The following is a 14,495-nucleotide window of genomic DNA, read 5'->3' as shown; positions in this document are numbered from 1 at the left end:
TCTATGAATGTGGAACACTATTGAATTAATCTTAACACACCAGCATCTCTTCTTTCTTTTTTCTTTTCTTTTTTTCCCTCTCCCTCAATGGATTTCTAGTGTAGTGTTTTGCAGGTTATACTTGGTGAAGGATGGTGGTACCTGAGGAGGAATCGTAAAATAGAAGGCTGAACTAGCTCTTAATGTATTTACCTTGTTGGTTATTTGTTGTTACCTTGTTGAGGTAGCTGCTTCTGCTTTTAAAGAGAAAATATTTAACTTTCTCCTTTCCCTACCCTCCTGCCCCCTCCTGTACTTCAGCAGCTGCTGATGACGATGATTGGGATGACGACTGGGATGACCCAAAATCAACTTCACCGTCTTATCTTGGCTACAAGGAGACTGAGGCATCAGAGGCTGGGGGGGTCCAGCGTGGAAATTCTCGTGCAGCTGCTATGAAGTTACCACTTAACAAGTAATGGGAAATGCAGGGCAAATGTGTATATATTGAAGAGAATTGGAATTTGTTAAGATGTGTAAATATGTGACCATTCAACCTTCTTGAAATAGGCAATGTAAATATTACAGTTTTGGGGTAAAAATGGAGATGGATTTGTAGCTCAGAATTCTCCCTGTGTGATCAGAGAACACAGATCCATGAAAGCCTGAAAGTACATGATAAAGCTGTATAATTTTTGCAGGTGTTATACAGGCAAGTGTCACTTTTGCAAGGTCTGAACTTCTGGACCTATTGGTCTTTAAAATTTAACTGTCTTTATGTGTGCTTAGTGAAAATGAAAGGTGGTGGGTGGCTTGTCCATACAGCGAGACTGATCAGACATGCTGCCCCAGAGTTCGTGAGCAATTTGAGTTGCTAGGAGTGGGGAATAGTTCTGCTCTCCTGTCTGTGCATCACCCAGGTTGATTCTTGAGCCACAGAAAGCTTGTTTTTTAGATAAAAATCTTACAGTAGCATGAAGCTTTGTCAGGGTTATACTAGCATTACCTCATGTTACAACTTAATGTTTGTTTATTCTAAACTACTGTTACTCTGAGAAGCTACTGTGTGGTAATCTTTAAGTGGATGAAAGCAAAGTGGAAAAGGATAGTATAATAATGGTCTCCTTGGGCAGGTAACTAAAATTAACAACTAGTCATGCAGAGACAGTTGATTTTATTAATCAGTGGAGGTTTTGTCCAGTTTTGCAACAGTACCTGTGCATCAGTGTGGCATCTACTTGTTGCAAACCCATTTAGTATACCCAGCATAAACATACCTTATTTAAGAGCATTATTTGTCTGTGAAGTAAGTCCTACTTTACCGCCTGCTTGCAGAAGCACGAGGAGTAGGTTGGCAAATAGTTGAAAGGCTAAGTATCTCCCTAATTAGAAAGAGAACCACCATTTGCTTTTTGTTAAGACTTTTTATACAGACTTTAAGGACATTACAGTGATTCTTGTGTGGTTTTCTTTCTAATTGGTGGATACATTTTTTTTGAAGCACTTGATAACTGCAGTTCATCGTTCTTTCAGGTGATTGAATTCTCATCATCTGAAATGGCAGGACGGTAGGCATGAGCGTGTGTGTGTGCATTTCCAGAGAGGGTGGGCTGCAGTGGAGTGGCAGATTTTACTTTGTGTCCTCCTGTTACATTTGCTCTGATGGGCTGCAGAGCACAAACAGCTGCTTTGCCTTAGAAGAAGGGGCCTGTATTACACAAATAAAACCTGGAGGTCAGTAGCTAAAACTTTTCTGCTTTTTCAGGGCAAATTGTTGGTTGTTTGAAATAATCCACATCAATTCTTCTCTATACTTGAGAAATACTAAGGGTTTTTTCCGATAGTGGCAGGTAATTCTGCATATGTCAAAGGAAGGAAAATACAGAATAAACTTATCACTTTGTTTGTTAGATTTCCTGGATTTGCAAAACCTGGGATGGAACAGTATCTGTTGGCAAAGCAGCTAGCAAAACCCAAAGAGAAAATTCCCATAATTGTAAGCTGGGGATGTGTGTATAGTTTTTGTGAGTGGGTGGTGTGGTTTGTTTTGGGGTTGGGGGTTTTTGTTTTGGTTTGGTTTTTTTGGGAGGGGGTGGTGGTGTTTTGTGGAGTGTTGGGTTTTTGTGGTGGTGGTGGTGGTGTGTGGGGTTTTTTTGGTTTGGTGTTGTGTTTTTTTTTTTTTTTTTAATCCTCCCCACCCTTCCCTTTTTCCCCAACTTAACTTTTAGCCTCAGGGTTGCTATATATATTTGGGTCAGAAGAAACTGATACTGAACATATAATTAGAAATAGAACTGTCATAATAAAACTGTGTACCATTTAAGTATTTTAAAGTTGTGGTAGACTACATTTCAGAGTCATACATCACTGAGGGATTTTTCAGGGTCAAGTCTTAACTCCTCCTTTCTTCTAAGTGTGCTGATTCCCACCCCCACCCCTCCCCCCAGTACTTTTTTTTTCCTCATGCTGGATCCGCATTACCTGTGATCATAAAAATAAGCCTTTTTGGGACTGGGAGGCAGAGCAAATGCATTACACTGTCTATTAGTTATCTAGATAGTTATCTAATACACAGGAGCTACATTCATAAAGGTTTGCAATATTCAGTCATGAGGGTCAGGTCATCTTCTGATCTAAAAAATGAACTCTTCTAGATATATGCTGTTCTAGTACAATGTGGTTGAAGTAGCAATCCCTAGAATTCACCACTCCTTTGCTATTTGGGAAAAATTGTAAAATACAGAATAAGATAAACACAACTGTGGTCAATCATCTCTGGTTGTGAGAAATCCCTCTATTTCCTGACTATAAAGCTCTCTCTGAAATCAATGGAAGGTTTCAAGTGGAGAGAGAAAGTATTTGTCTCCTTGTTTGCAGCTGGCACAACATGATGTATTGAAAGATAATATTTGCAATTTCTTACAGATTGGTGATTATGGCCCAATGTGGGTTTATCCTACCTCTACCTTTGACTGTGTGGTGGCAGATCCCAAAAAAGGTTCTAAAATGTATGGTCTCAAGAGCTACATTGAATATCAGCTGACCTGCACTGTAAGTGTACCTGAAACAGGATCTTCTCTCTTGCAAATATGGTTCATTTGTACATATAAATAATATAGTTTGTGTGACTCGGTAACAGGATTGTAAGAGTAAGTGGTAGTTGTCACACTTTTTTCCCCAAAGAGTTACTTTGTTCTAGCATTTCAAGTTCTTCTGTAATTACAGATTCAAGGCTCTAAATCATAACATTTATTTACATTCTACATATTTACTATTCTGGTCACACTTGTTTCATGTCACGATCTGTAGATGCCTGTCAAAATTCAGAGTTGTGTTTCTCTTACAGAACACTAATCGGTCTGTCAACCACAGATACAAGCACTTTGACTGGTTGTATGAGCGTCTCCTGGTTAAATTTGGATTAGCCATTCCAATCCCATCTCTTCCAGACAAGCAAGTAACAGGTAATTATTCCCAGTTGTGAATTCATGGGATGGGAAACAAGGAGATAACTTTTTTTTACAAGGTTCAGTTATTTCTTACTGTTTGTTTTTCCCATTATTTTTAAAGAAGGAATCAAAAAAACCCCAACCTTTCACCATTCAAAACTTATGATGAGTTGTGATGGCCTATTGATAATAAAATATCAGCACTAAGAGCATCATTTTAGAACTCAGGTTTACTTATCTAGTCCAGTGATTTAAAAAACAAAAAAATTAAAAACAAACAAACAACCACCCCCCAGTTACTACAGAAGAGACTATTTATTATTGGAGAGAAGAGATGACTACTTAAGTTCCATATTTGCTGACTGTCTGGAGAAATGGGTTTTGAGTGTGTTTGGGGGGGGTGTTTTTTCTTTTGCATTTGACTGTAAATGTGTTATGTTGTAGGAGCTTTGAAGCAAAGCTCCCGGAGGAAAGGGAGCATCCCCTGGCAAACTGGGGATTTTTGCTCACAAGTAAAATGTTGCAGCTGTTTCTCCTGTTGCTCAATTTCACACTTGATTTAGAAAGCATCTTTAGTTTGTATAACATTCTGCTCTGGTTTGATGTCAGTTCAGTTTGACCAAACTCTTTGAAGCTTATGGAAGTCTTTTGTTCTGACTTCAAGAAAAGTGGGATTGGACCCTTTAAATGCTCATGAGTTCAGTCATTGCAACTGAATATGACAATGCCTGTGTGTTTTCAGTAGTCTCTGGCTTCCTTCCTACAAGGGTGTGCTAGAGAGCACGTGAAGAAAAGAAAAGCACCTCTATAGGAGCAAAATGCATTACTTTTGCCTATTTCCACTTGTGTGTTTTCTGGTAAGATTTTTATACAGCCTTTAAGACAACCAGCCAAAACCAAACATACAAAAGCCGGCATGTCGCCAGCCATGTGGCTGTGGGCATCACTGAAAATGCAGCAGCTCTGCTGTGTTTGAAGAAAGCTAAGCATTGATGCAGATGCTGGGAAAAATGCCGAGGAAACTGAAAAGTGAGGAAGCGACTTCCTCCCTTCCCCTCCCTTTAGTCTCATGTTTAGAATTCACCAGTATTTTTGCTTAAACATGTGCATGTGGACTAAAAGGAAAGCAGAAGACCTGATGGGATCTCTACATTTTATTGTAACTGTATTTTAAAAGACTCAAGAGTTTGGCATCACAGTTAAACTTTGCCTGTGGATTTCAGTTTTCCGGAGTCTGTGGGAGAGGATAACTTGTCTCATGCCAAAAAAAAAAAAAAAAAAGCATGCCTCTCTTTCTCTCTTTTTTGAAACATTATGGGAAACTCTGGAAAAAATTGTGTTTGTTTTTCATTGTGTTTAGGAGACTTCTTTCTGAAGACTGTCTAGAAAAGTATTTCTGTCCATTAGTCTTGGCAAAGCAAGACTCTTTACAAATAGACTGGCTTTTCTCAGGATCATGATTTTGCTGCTGATGATATGCCTAATGACCAGCACATAACTTCCAAATGTTTTTGTTCCTGCTGCCTTGCATTCCTTATGCTGGCAGGAATGCTGCGGAGATTTCAGTTTAGATTAAGGGTGGAACAAGGTATTACTGCAGGTTATATAATGTCTCTTCCATAGTAGTTGATTTTTTTTTTTTCCCCCCTCCTAGCTAATTTGCAGGAAATGTACCCATAGCCAAACTTCATTTCTCACTAGTTGTGCTCTTTACCTGCTAGTCTTGCTAGTTTCCATATTTGCAATTTAAGAAAACAAAAACAAAAGACCCACAAAAAACTCAACCTTGTGGAGCTGCTACTATAGTAACTATATAGTAGAATTATATTGAAAGTACATGGGTTCAAGGTTTGTCATGTGTGCTGCTATGGAAATTAGAAGAGTTGGGTGCTGGAGGGATCTCTCATTCCTTTCAAATACATCCTCTTCACTGTATGCTTTAGAAGTCTGACATTGTGCATTTTTTTAAAATTGGAAAAGATTCTCTCAAGAAGACACAGTTTGTGCTAAAACTAAAAGGTTCTTGTAAATACACAGTCGTGATGCACTACTGGTTTAAAAAAAAATTTGTTACTTATTTAAATAGTTTGTGTTAAAATCTCTTAATTACCAGAAAAATCAGTTAGTCTTACATGTATGTATTCTAACCGGTTTATACATGTGACTTAGTGAGAGGTTTTTTTATTCCTTCCGCCCCCCTCCCCCCCCCCCCCCCCATTCATTTACCTATATAGAAATATGTTTATGGGAGGTACTGCTTTTTTAAACCTGCTACTTGTATCTGAGCAGTCCAATTTCAAATGCTTTGTTAGCTAGGACATGACAACTTGGAAAGTAAGTAGTTCCTTTTTCTCCAACATTTTTGAGCCTTACATTGACCAAAGATTTACTAGACTGTGTCAGAAAAATGTCTGCATTCTAAGCCTGTGCCTAGCTTCTCTCTTGGGTCATCAGAATACCTAATTTTTCCATCTGAAAGTTTATTAATCTTCTCCCACCCCCAATTGATTTGAATTATGTGTGGGTATTATGATTTTTTAATATTTCCTGACTGTCTTTAAAAGGAGGAGCACTCTTGGTCAGTAACCAATATACTGTCATTTAAGGTTCTTCTGACTGGTCAGCGTAATGTTTCCTTCTTGTAAGTTCTGAGTCATTAAATGGTTAATAACTCACCAGATGAATTACAGACTCTAATTTAAAAAAAAAAAAAAGTTGAGCCATACTAGAGTAGAAATGTGACAATTACTGTTTGATGTATAACAGGGCGCTTTGAAGAAGAATTTATCAAAATGCGTATGGAGAGACTGCAAGCTTGGATGACGAGGATGTGTCGCCATCCTGTTGTCTCAGAAAGTGAAGTTTTCCAGCAATTTCTCAGTTTCCGAGATGAGAAGGTAGGAAATAAAGCTCACACACAGACTGAGATTGAGGAATTGCTCCCCCCATCCCCTTCGAACTCGGAGTCCGGCTGTGTAGCCTTCTCATTTGGCTGCCCCCCTGTGGGCAGCAGTGAGGAGCTGAAAACTGCTGGGTTTACTAACTAACTTAGCTGAGTGATCAAAATGAGGCATAAAGTTGCTTGTGTGAAATGCTACATGCCATTCCAACAGAGATGTGCTCTTTAAAGTAGCTTTGTTGGCAATCTTTTAAGGACAGTTTGTGTCCTCCAGCAGACTAGGAACATATATAACAACTCTTCTGGCTGTTGCCCTGATCTGTTCTCTGTTGGACTTACTAATTACTGTGGTCCTCTGGTACTGCTTTGCTAACAGAAGCTACTTTGTAGCAGATCTAGGATGTGCCTGATCCTGCATTATATTTAAAAACACCCCCCACCACCACCAGTTTTCACTAGAGTGGGTTGTTATGCTGCAGTCTTACCTGGTATAACCAGCGCTTTTTTATTCCCATGCCCCCCCCCAGCATTGTCTTACACTTTTTAAAGAGGTTTTAATATCTTCAGTCGATAATGGTTTCTTCATGACTGAACTCCAGCTCCGTTACTAATTTGGGTATCTACAAATGAGGAAATAAACAGGAAAACTCTGCTGCTTTCCCCTCAAAATAGTCATACTTCCAAATACACATAGATTTTGCTGAAAAATTAAATGATCCTTGGAGGTTTTTAAGACTAGACTGGGTAAAGCCCCAAGTAACTAAGGTCACAGCTGACCATTTTTGCATAGGAGGTTGGACTACAAACCTCCTGAGGTCACTTCAACCAGAATTATTCTGTGATCCTGTAAGTAGAGGCTTAATAACATAGTAAGTAGGAATCCTAGTGAAGTGCTATTTGGATGGCCACTGGAGAGTTGTATAATTGTGCTAGCTAGTCAGCAGTTCTTAGCAGCTAACTTAGGGACTGATATAAACAGAACAGATGTTGCAATACGTGGAATTTTTAACCTTTTTATCTGTTCCCACTAAGAACTTAGTATGGCAATTGCCTAATAGTCTCATAATCTTCTTGAGTAGCTTCTGATATCAGCACTATCACATGTGCAGAGACAGCAGAATATAGTTGCTCTTACACCATATTTCAGTAATATAGAAGAAGGGTCTTTTTACCTCAGAATCTAGAAAACAAAGTGCACAAGGAGGAGGGAGGGAAACTCTAAGAAACCTTGGTCCCAGTGAAACTTTCATTTAAAAGATTTTGATGTATGTGTGGTCTATTGGTTAACTGTTCTAAACATTTCATTCACTGCTTAAGTACATGCCCTTAAAGATGCATGAACAGTGGTGGTCAAACTTTGTCTTTTTCCTTTTTTTTTTTTTTTTTTTGGGTTCCTCAAGGAGTGGAAAACTGGAAAGCGGAAGGCAGAAAAAGATGAAACTGTAGGAGTCCTGATCTTTTCTACAATGGAACCAGAAGCTCCTGACTTGGACATGGTAGAAATGTAAGGTGGTTTCTTTTTGCATGGACATTATGCATCTGGATATACAACAGATACTGAGCTAATATAAAACTAGAATAGTAAGTGTGCACATATATTCATGGATTTGAAGAGGTACTCATCAAGGCAGAGCTGAAAAATTGTTTGAATGCGAGGTTTTCATATTGACCCCTCCAAAACTTGGTGGAACTCCATCTGATGTCTCTTTGACTTCAGTGGCTGAATACTGATCCTAAAAAGATTTATGCAAAACTAGTTGACGAGATAGAGTACTGGCAGATCCTATGGAGTTACGTCTTATATTGCTATGGAAGTATATTTTGATCTTTAATCTTTCAATCGTGAACAGTTCCAAAGTGTGCTAGACTTACCAAGTAAGTCAGATAACTGTAGGTGGACCATCAAGGAAAACAATGTTTCTGTAAAATACTTGTATATAATGCACACACAGTATGATTCTAATATCTGGAATCCATGGAAAGCTATTAAAAATGAAAAGTGACTTAAATTATCAAATTTCATTTTAAATGTGTTACTACATTTTTGGGGTATCCTTCTGGAAGTGCAAATGGATATATTTATTTTATATATGTATATGTTGTATATACATACACTTTTTTATGTATAGTTCTCTTGGTGGACCTTTGGGTATTATAGAGTAGAAGACTGGATTTACTCTGTAGCCTTTCACTCCTTTAGGCTTAATCATTGTTCTTAGAAGATACGTAGTATGCATGACATGCTTTGCTTGCTATTGTAGAAAGTAGAAACTTGGATAATGTGTTGTGTCTGACACCTGTGGATAAACTAGATAGAAGTGTTTATAGTGGCAAAGCAGTAGTGTACCTACACCTGGAAATATCCCAGCATAGGCTTTATCCAAGTGATGCAGTGCATATTAAGATGCATATAATAGATGTGTGGTAGCAGTTCTGTACTAGTAAAAAAGATGGACATTTTTTGGTCACTTAGACTTCAAACATGAGGATTGCAAACTTGTCTACTTTTCTTAAGTGATGTTTTATATATCCCAGTGGTATAAAAGCCAAACGGGTTAATCAGTGGGATGATTTTGTACATAGGGTGCAGGAGAGAGTGAGTCTGTATTATCTACAGAACCCTGGCAGGGAACAGCCAGCATGTGTTCTGCTAAACAGTTTGTCCCCAAACGGGGTGAGGGCAGGCAAGCAGCCTGTGGGGAATGCTCCCCAGAGAGGGTATGGGCTCCTGGGCTGGGGCTGGCAGCCTGGGGCGGTTCTGGGGGCCTGTCTCCAAGCATTGCAGGGGTGGCTGTAACACCTCTGACATCCACACCATGTTCCAGTGCCTGGGAACGTCTCAAGGTGCTGTTAAAAAAAAAAAAAAAAAGTGTGTCTGAACACAGTCTTGAAAGCCATTACTCCTGTTAAGTGGACAAACCAGCTTGTTCAATATTTCTTAGGTTCTTCAATGAAAAGACACTCTTTACTGAAACAATTTTGCTAGTACTCTGGCAGTCCTGAGTCATCCTGGTTTTGATCAAAGGATGGTAACCCCGTGCTGGTTCATGAACTTTTCGTGTGATCATGATACCATAAAGTATGAAGTACAGAAAATTAAAAAGGATTATTTGCTACTGGGAAAACTGGAGTAAACCAAGGGCTTCTTGGAAAGCCTGGGTTCTGTTTCTGTGCAAATAACTTCTACTAGGGTTTCCAGCTGAGGAAGGTGGGGAGGTGGGAGCCTCTAGGTGGTTGAGCCACAGCTGGAGCTGCTGCCCTGGCTCTGGGGAGTCACTTAGGGTTGCCTTGCTGAGAGAGCTGTCTCATACAGGCTTTGGCTGAGAGCATTCGTAAGATCTGATGCAGTTTGAATAACGCTCATTGAAAATTAGAAAACACATGCCTAGCTTTCTTTTGTAGAGTTCACAGAGCATTGCTGTGTTAATGATAAGCTTTGGTAGCTGCATGAAAACATGCTTAAAGAGGGGTAAAAAGGCACATACTAATTCAGAATTCTCTTTAGAGCATCACTGATTTTTTTTTTTTTTCCTCTGACACAACTGAACACAACGGTATTGTCAGTATAATATAAAGTTATGCATATATATTTCCCTAGAAGAACTGCTATGTTAATTTTTATTCACCTATTTTAGACTTTATGAAAATATCTGGAACAATTATTTTTCTTTATATTTGTTCATTGTTGTATGAATTTTGCTACTTCTGTTAGAGTAACATCTAATTTCCTGTCAATGTGGGGTCCTTCTATTTGTGTTAAGTGCTCTAGGGATGTATTTTCCTCAAATTGGATTTTGCTGTTCTGTTGTTGTTATTTGATCTCATTGGGGAGGATATTTAGCTAGTAGCCTCTTTTTTTTTTTTTTTTTTTTTTTTTTTGAAGGTAACTAACTATAGTAAGAATGATAGTCCCATACCATGTGTTTAACAGAGGGGGGGAAAATAGAATGAAAAATGCCAGTATCTGAAGAGGGAAATTCTGACCTCAGTGAAATGGCAGAGGTTTCAAGGAATTAATTTATTTCTGTGATATTTTTTTTAAGACCTAGTTGACACTACTAAACATTTCAGTATTGCATTTAAAGTTAGCATAATGCATCTGTTAAACTGCTTTTTGTTTTTGCTTTTTCCAAATGCCACAGAGAACAGAAATGTGATGCAGTGGGTAGGTTCACCAAAGCAATGGATGATGGAGTGAAAGAGCTGCTGACAGTGGGACAAGAGCACTGGAAGAGGTGTACAGGGCGTAAGTGTCCCTTCTGAACTCAGCAGGCATTTCTGTGTTGCTTTTCTTTGTGGTTTTTTTGTCATTGTTTTTGTTGTTTATAATTCAAGGCATATCTTAAAACTAAAGGAAATCCTAAATTATCACGAGGATTGTATGGCATTCTGGCTGCTTTCAGTGTCTGAGAGTATAAATTGTGCAAGTTTTTTGTTTGTTTGTTTTTCTTCCTCTCATAACAGCAATATCTGGTCCCTGCCCATAGGTTTAAAAATATTAAAACTTAAATAATTCTAGTAATCCAGCTAAAGCCCTTGTTGGACCTGTTCTCATATAGTTGTCATTTATCTACACTTTAGTGACGTGGGCAAAGTAGACCTGTCTATTTGATGAAATCATAAATGATTGCATTTTATTAACCCCTTATTTAGGATTCTTGCATGCCAGGAGGAGTGATTTAAAGATGAAATGAGTTTAAAAAAAGAAAAGAAAAAACAACTTGATTCTAACTTAATCTTTAGCCCAATTCTTTTTCTCCTATCTTGTCTCTTCCTTCCCACAGATATTTAGGGTTGCAGAACTTCACACCAAGTCCCTATGACTCTGCCTGGGCTCTAATTTCCTAGTCCACAGCAGTGTTCAGTGTTTGTGGCCACCACAAGGCAGCTATTGAAAGGAAGCAGGTACTACAGCTGAGGATCATAATAAGAAACACTTCAGGGCAGGCTGTAGTGTCTGGCGACCAAAGACCTATCACACAAATCTCCTCAAATCTCCTCCATTTTTTTATTTCCTTTTTTTTTTTTTCCCCTCTTCTTAACTACCACAGAAAAAACTTTGTCCCCAGACTTGGGAGTAAGTACATCTCCTGAGTTATCTCTTTGCTGCTTTCTTATCTAACACTGCAGTTGAATATCTGGGGCTGACAGGAGGAAGTGGGAAGTATAGAAGCCCAGTCTCTTCTGGTAGTGATTACATTAGACCTTAGTATCTGTAGGATGTGAACTTTAAATTATTTACGTTTCTCCACTTTGAATTCAGAGGGTTTCTTTCTACACATCACTGACCCTCCTGCTGGTCAAAAATAGTCTAACACAGGACACACCTCTACCGTTGTACAGATTTCACTTCACTAGGAAATTATATCGAGGGGGAGGTGGAGGGCAGGGGAAGAAATAAGGTCCCTCAGATGAGACTAGAAAAATAGCGTTGCTTTGCAGTTACAGAAGCAGTGATCAAAACCACCATAGTTAAGGGCTGGCTGTGACTTGTGCTTACAGTGGAAATTCAGTATTTAGTTCACTGCTAAAATCTCCCTAAACTTGTGACGCTAGTGCTTTAGGTATGGAATGAGTCTTCTAATACTTACAGCTATTAATTAGTTAGCATAAACACAGTAAGTCAGATGTGATTGCATTGAAAATTTTGACTTTTAACTTTCCAGACATTCATACTGAATAGGAAAAGGAGACTGGTAAACTGGGACATGCACAACTGAAGAATTTCAGTAGTCTCTTAGGTTTTAAGTTCCCTGTCAGCTCTAGTCCCAGCTCCTAGTCAGAAGTATTTTTGGCACTTCCTGAGCAATAGTTACGTGCATTCTATTCTGTGATATTTAAAATGACTGACAGTGGGAACTTCTTAAATGCAAGTGAAAAGAAACCAAACATTCTTCACTGAAGTTTCCACTGGGGATTCGGTAACAAGTTAATGGCTGATAACTGAACTCTAGTACTCTGAGCGGTACCTATTGTATAAGAAATACCAGTTGTCATAAATAAGCTAACTTCTGGGTAAGAACTTGATCAAAGATAATCAATAAAATTATGCGGTTTGGGGTGTTTGTTTTTTTGGTTTTGGGTTTTTTTGTGTTGTTTTTACCACACAAAGGGGTTCCTCTGTGAAAATCAGATTGTGCAAGATGCTAGAGCAACTAAAAAACTGCTGTTTCCCTGGACAGTGTACCCTCTGAATACAAATGTTTGACAACAAAAAGCACATCTACTTGGGTTTTTTTCTGCTAGCATAGGTAGCTTATAAAAAATTGCTTTCACTTTTCAGATTGCTTTTTAGGCCCCTGGGGTGGTGGTATTCAAAGTGTTAATAATGAATGCAGTCATAAATCACAGCGTATTGACTTCATTGTGAGGAAGCAATGTATGCATATGTTTTCAATAAATAGATTATAAAAACCAATTTTATTATTTGGATACTTGTATCAGTTTTTATCCCTAGGTAATCTTTGTTTCTAGTGCCTTTAAATATAAAATCCATTATTTGAGGAGAGTTTAGGTATTATAGATCTGTATAATAATCCCCTCTCTTACAATATTAATGAGACTTGTTCTCCATATCACTGCAGCACTTCCCCCTCACCCCCTCCGGGAGGATAAAGTCTGCTCATGAGGGAGAGAAAAAACTCTCACTGTATGCATAGGAGGACTGAGCTAGGAGTGCAGTGAGACTTTTTTTTTTTTTTAATAGCAGTGTCACACAGTTTCTCCAGCTGTTTGTGGCTTTCAAGAATCCAGATTGCAATTGCTTTATCCAGTTTTGGAATGTCTGTAGCAGGGGAGGGGGTAAGAATGTGATTGTAAATGCTTCGCTAGAGGAAATATAAAAACTAGTTGTTTTTGACATCTGCTTCTATCAAGCTTTGGAAATGCTGCAGATTGTCTCACTTACCCTTGTGGGTTTTTTGCTTCTGTTTCCCTCTTTTCCCCATCCTTTTCCCCCTTTCAGCACTACCCAAGGAATACCAGAAGATAGGAAAAGCGTTGCAGAGCCTGGCACTGGTCTTCAGCACTAGTGGATACCAAGGTACTTCTGTAGTTTCATTTGTACTTTACTTAATAAAAGATATTTTAATTACATCATGCTACATTTTTTTCCAAAGATCTTAATGCTCCCCTCTTTGAACTTTAGATGTCAAACATGATTCTGGAAAAAATATTAAAAAACTTGTTTCCCTGTGTGTATTATGGGGTTTTTATATTCTAGTCTGCAATCTTGTTTTCTCTCACTGTGTAATCATGTGGTGGGGGGGGGTGGTGGTGGTGGTGTTTAGCTTGATCTCATTAATGTGTAATCTGGTCACTGGCCTGACTGACAAAACATGCTGTAGCATTTTTTTGTGATATCAAAGGAAAGGGGAGAAAATGCGGCCTTGAAAATATCTGTCACAGAACTATTGTGTGACTTACTTCATGAAACAACAACTCCACATGGGGATGGAAAACTTATTACAAGATTTTTGTATACCATTATGTGGGCTGGAGGGTTGGCTACTGTAGCCTTTTCTTGTCCTTCACCTTTCCTTCTCCAAGAGCCCTAAAATAGAGCCTGTCATGTTAGGTATGAAAGTTGTGGGAGGGAAAAGGAGGGCATCAATTGCTCAAAGTTCTCCTAAAATATAGTCTTTAGGCCAAATGTAAAATCCTGCTTTGATATGTTAAGTTCTGCTGATGTTTTCCAGATAACTGGAAAATATTTCCTCATATCCCAGAGGGAGCTAGTGGAGTCTATTTTCTCTGGGATTCTCTTGTCAAATTTTTTTTTTCTTTTTTTTCTAGACTTAATAGCAAAATTGCTCTGTTCTAAAACCTTAAACGTTATAGCATAGAGGCTTCCTGAAATCTTTCCATCTTAGGACTTTTAGTTGACCAGTACTTACTCTGACTACTCATCCATCCCTTGCTTTGTATTCTTAAAGCTTTTTGCCCCATAAGCCATGTATTAAAGTGCAACCACTTCTGAGACTCAGGTTCTCTGCTGCTGGAAACATTGGAAATAGGCATAGTCCCTGTAGTTTGCTCTCATCTTTGTCCTGTACTTCAACAGGATGACTGCTTAGTTAGAATTGGAGCATAACATATTGCCTAAAATGTTACTTTTGGATGTGAGAACCAAGTAGGGGATTTGCATGGTTATGTACTCTTAGCATGGG

General features: G+C 38.6%; 1 protein-coding gene across 3 annotated transcripts in view; it reads left to right on the top strand.

The window, feature by feature from the left end:
* SNX9 (sorting nexin 9) overlaps window positions 1–14,495 on the top strand; it is a 65,780-nt gene that overhangs the window by 39,152 nt on the left and 12,133 nt on the right. For 2 of the 3 annotated variants that reach the window (XM_072856038.1, XM_072856036.1), the window contains exons 6-13: window positions 301–454; window positions 1,891–1,975; window positions 2,905–3,030; window positions 3,326–3,443; window positions 6,195–6,325; window positions 7,728–7,831; window positions 10,470–10,573; window positions 13,292–13,369. In XM_072856038.1, coding sequence (XP_072712139.1) covers window positions 301–454; window positions 1,891–1,975; window positions 2,905–3,030; window positions 3,326–3,443; window positions 6,195–6,325; window positions 7,728–7,831; window positions 10,470–10,573; window positions 13,292–13,369 — 900 coding nt within the window. The remainder of the gene's footprint in view (window positions 1–300; window positions 455–1,890; window positions 1,976–2,904; window positions 3,031–3,325; window positions 3,444–6,194; window positions 6,326–7,727; window positions 7,832–10,469; window positions 10,574–13,291; window positions 13,370–14,495) is intronic. The other variant, XM_072856037.1, reaches the window with a different exon arrangement.

Source organism: Ciconia boyciana, chromosome 3 (assembly GCF_034638445.1).
Source record: "Ciconia boyciana chromosome 3, ASM3463844v1, whole genome shotgun sequence".
Taxonomy (NCBI): domain Eukaryota; kingdom Metazoa; phylum Chordata; class Aves; order Ciconiiformes; family Ciconiidae; genus Ciconia; species Ciconia boyciana.
Note: the sequence above shows the minus strand (reverse complement) of the source record. Positions and strands in the feature narration are given on the sequence as shown.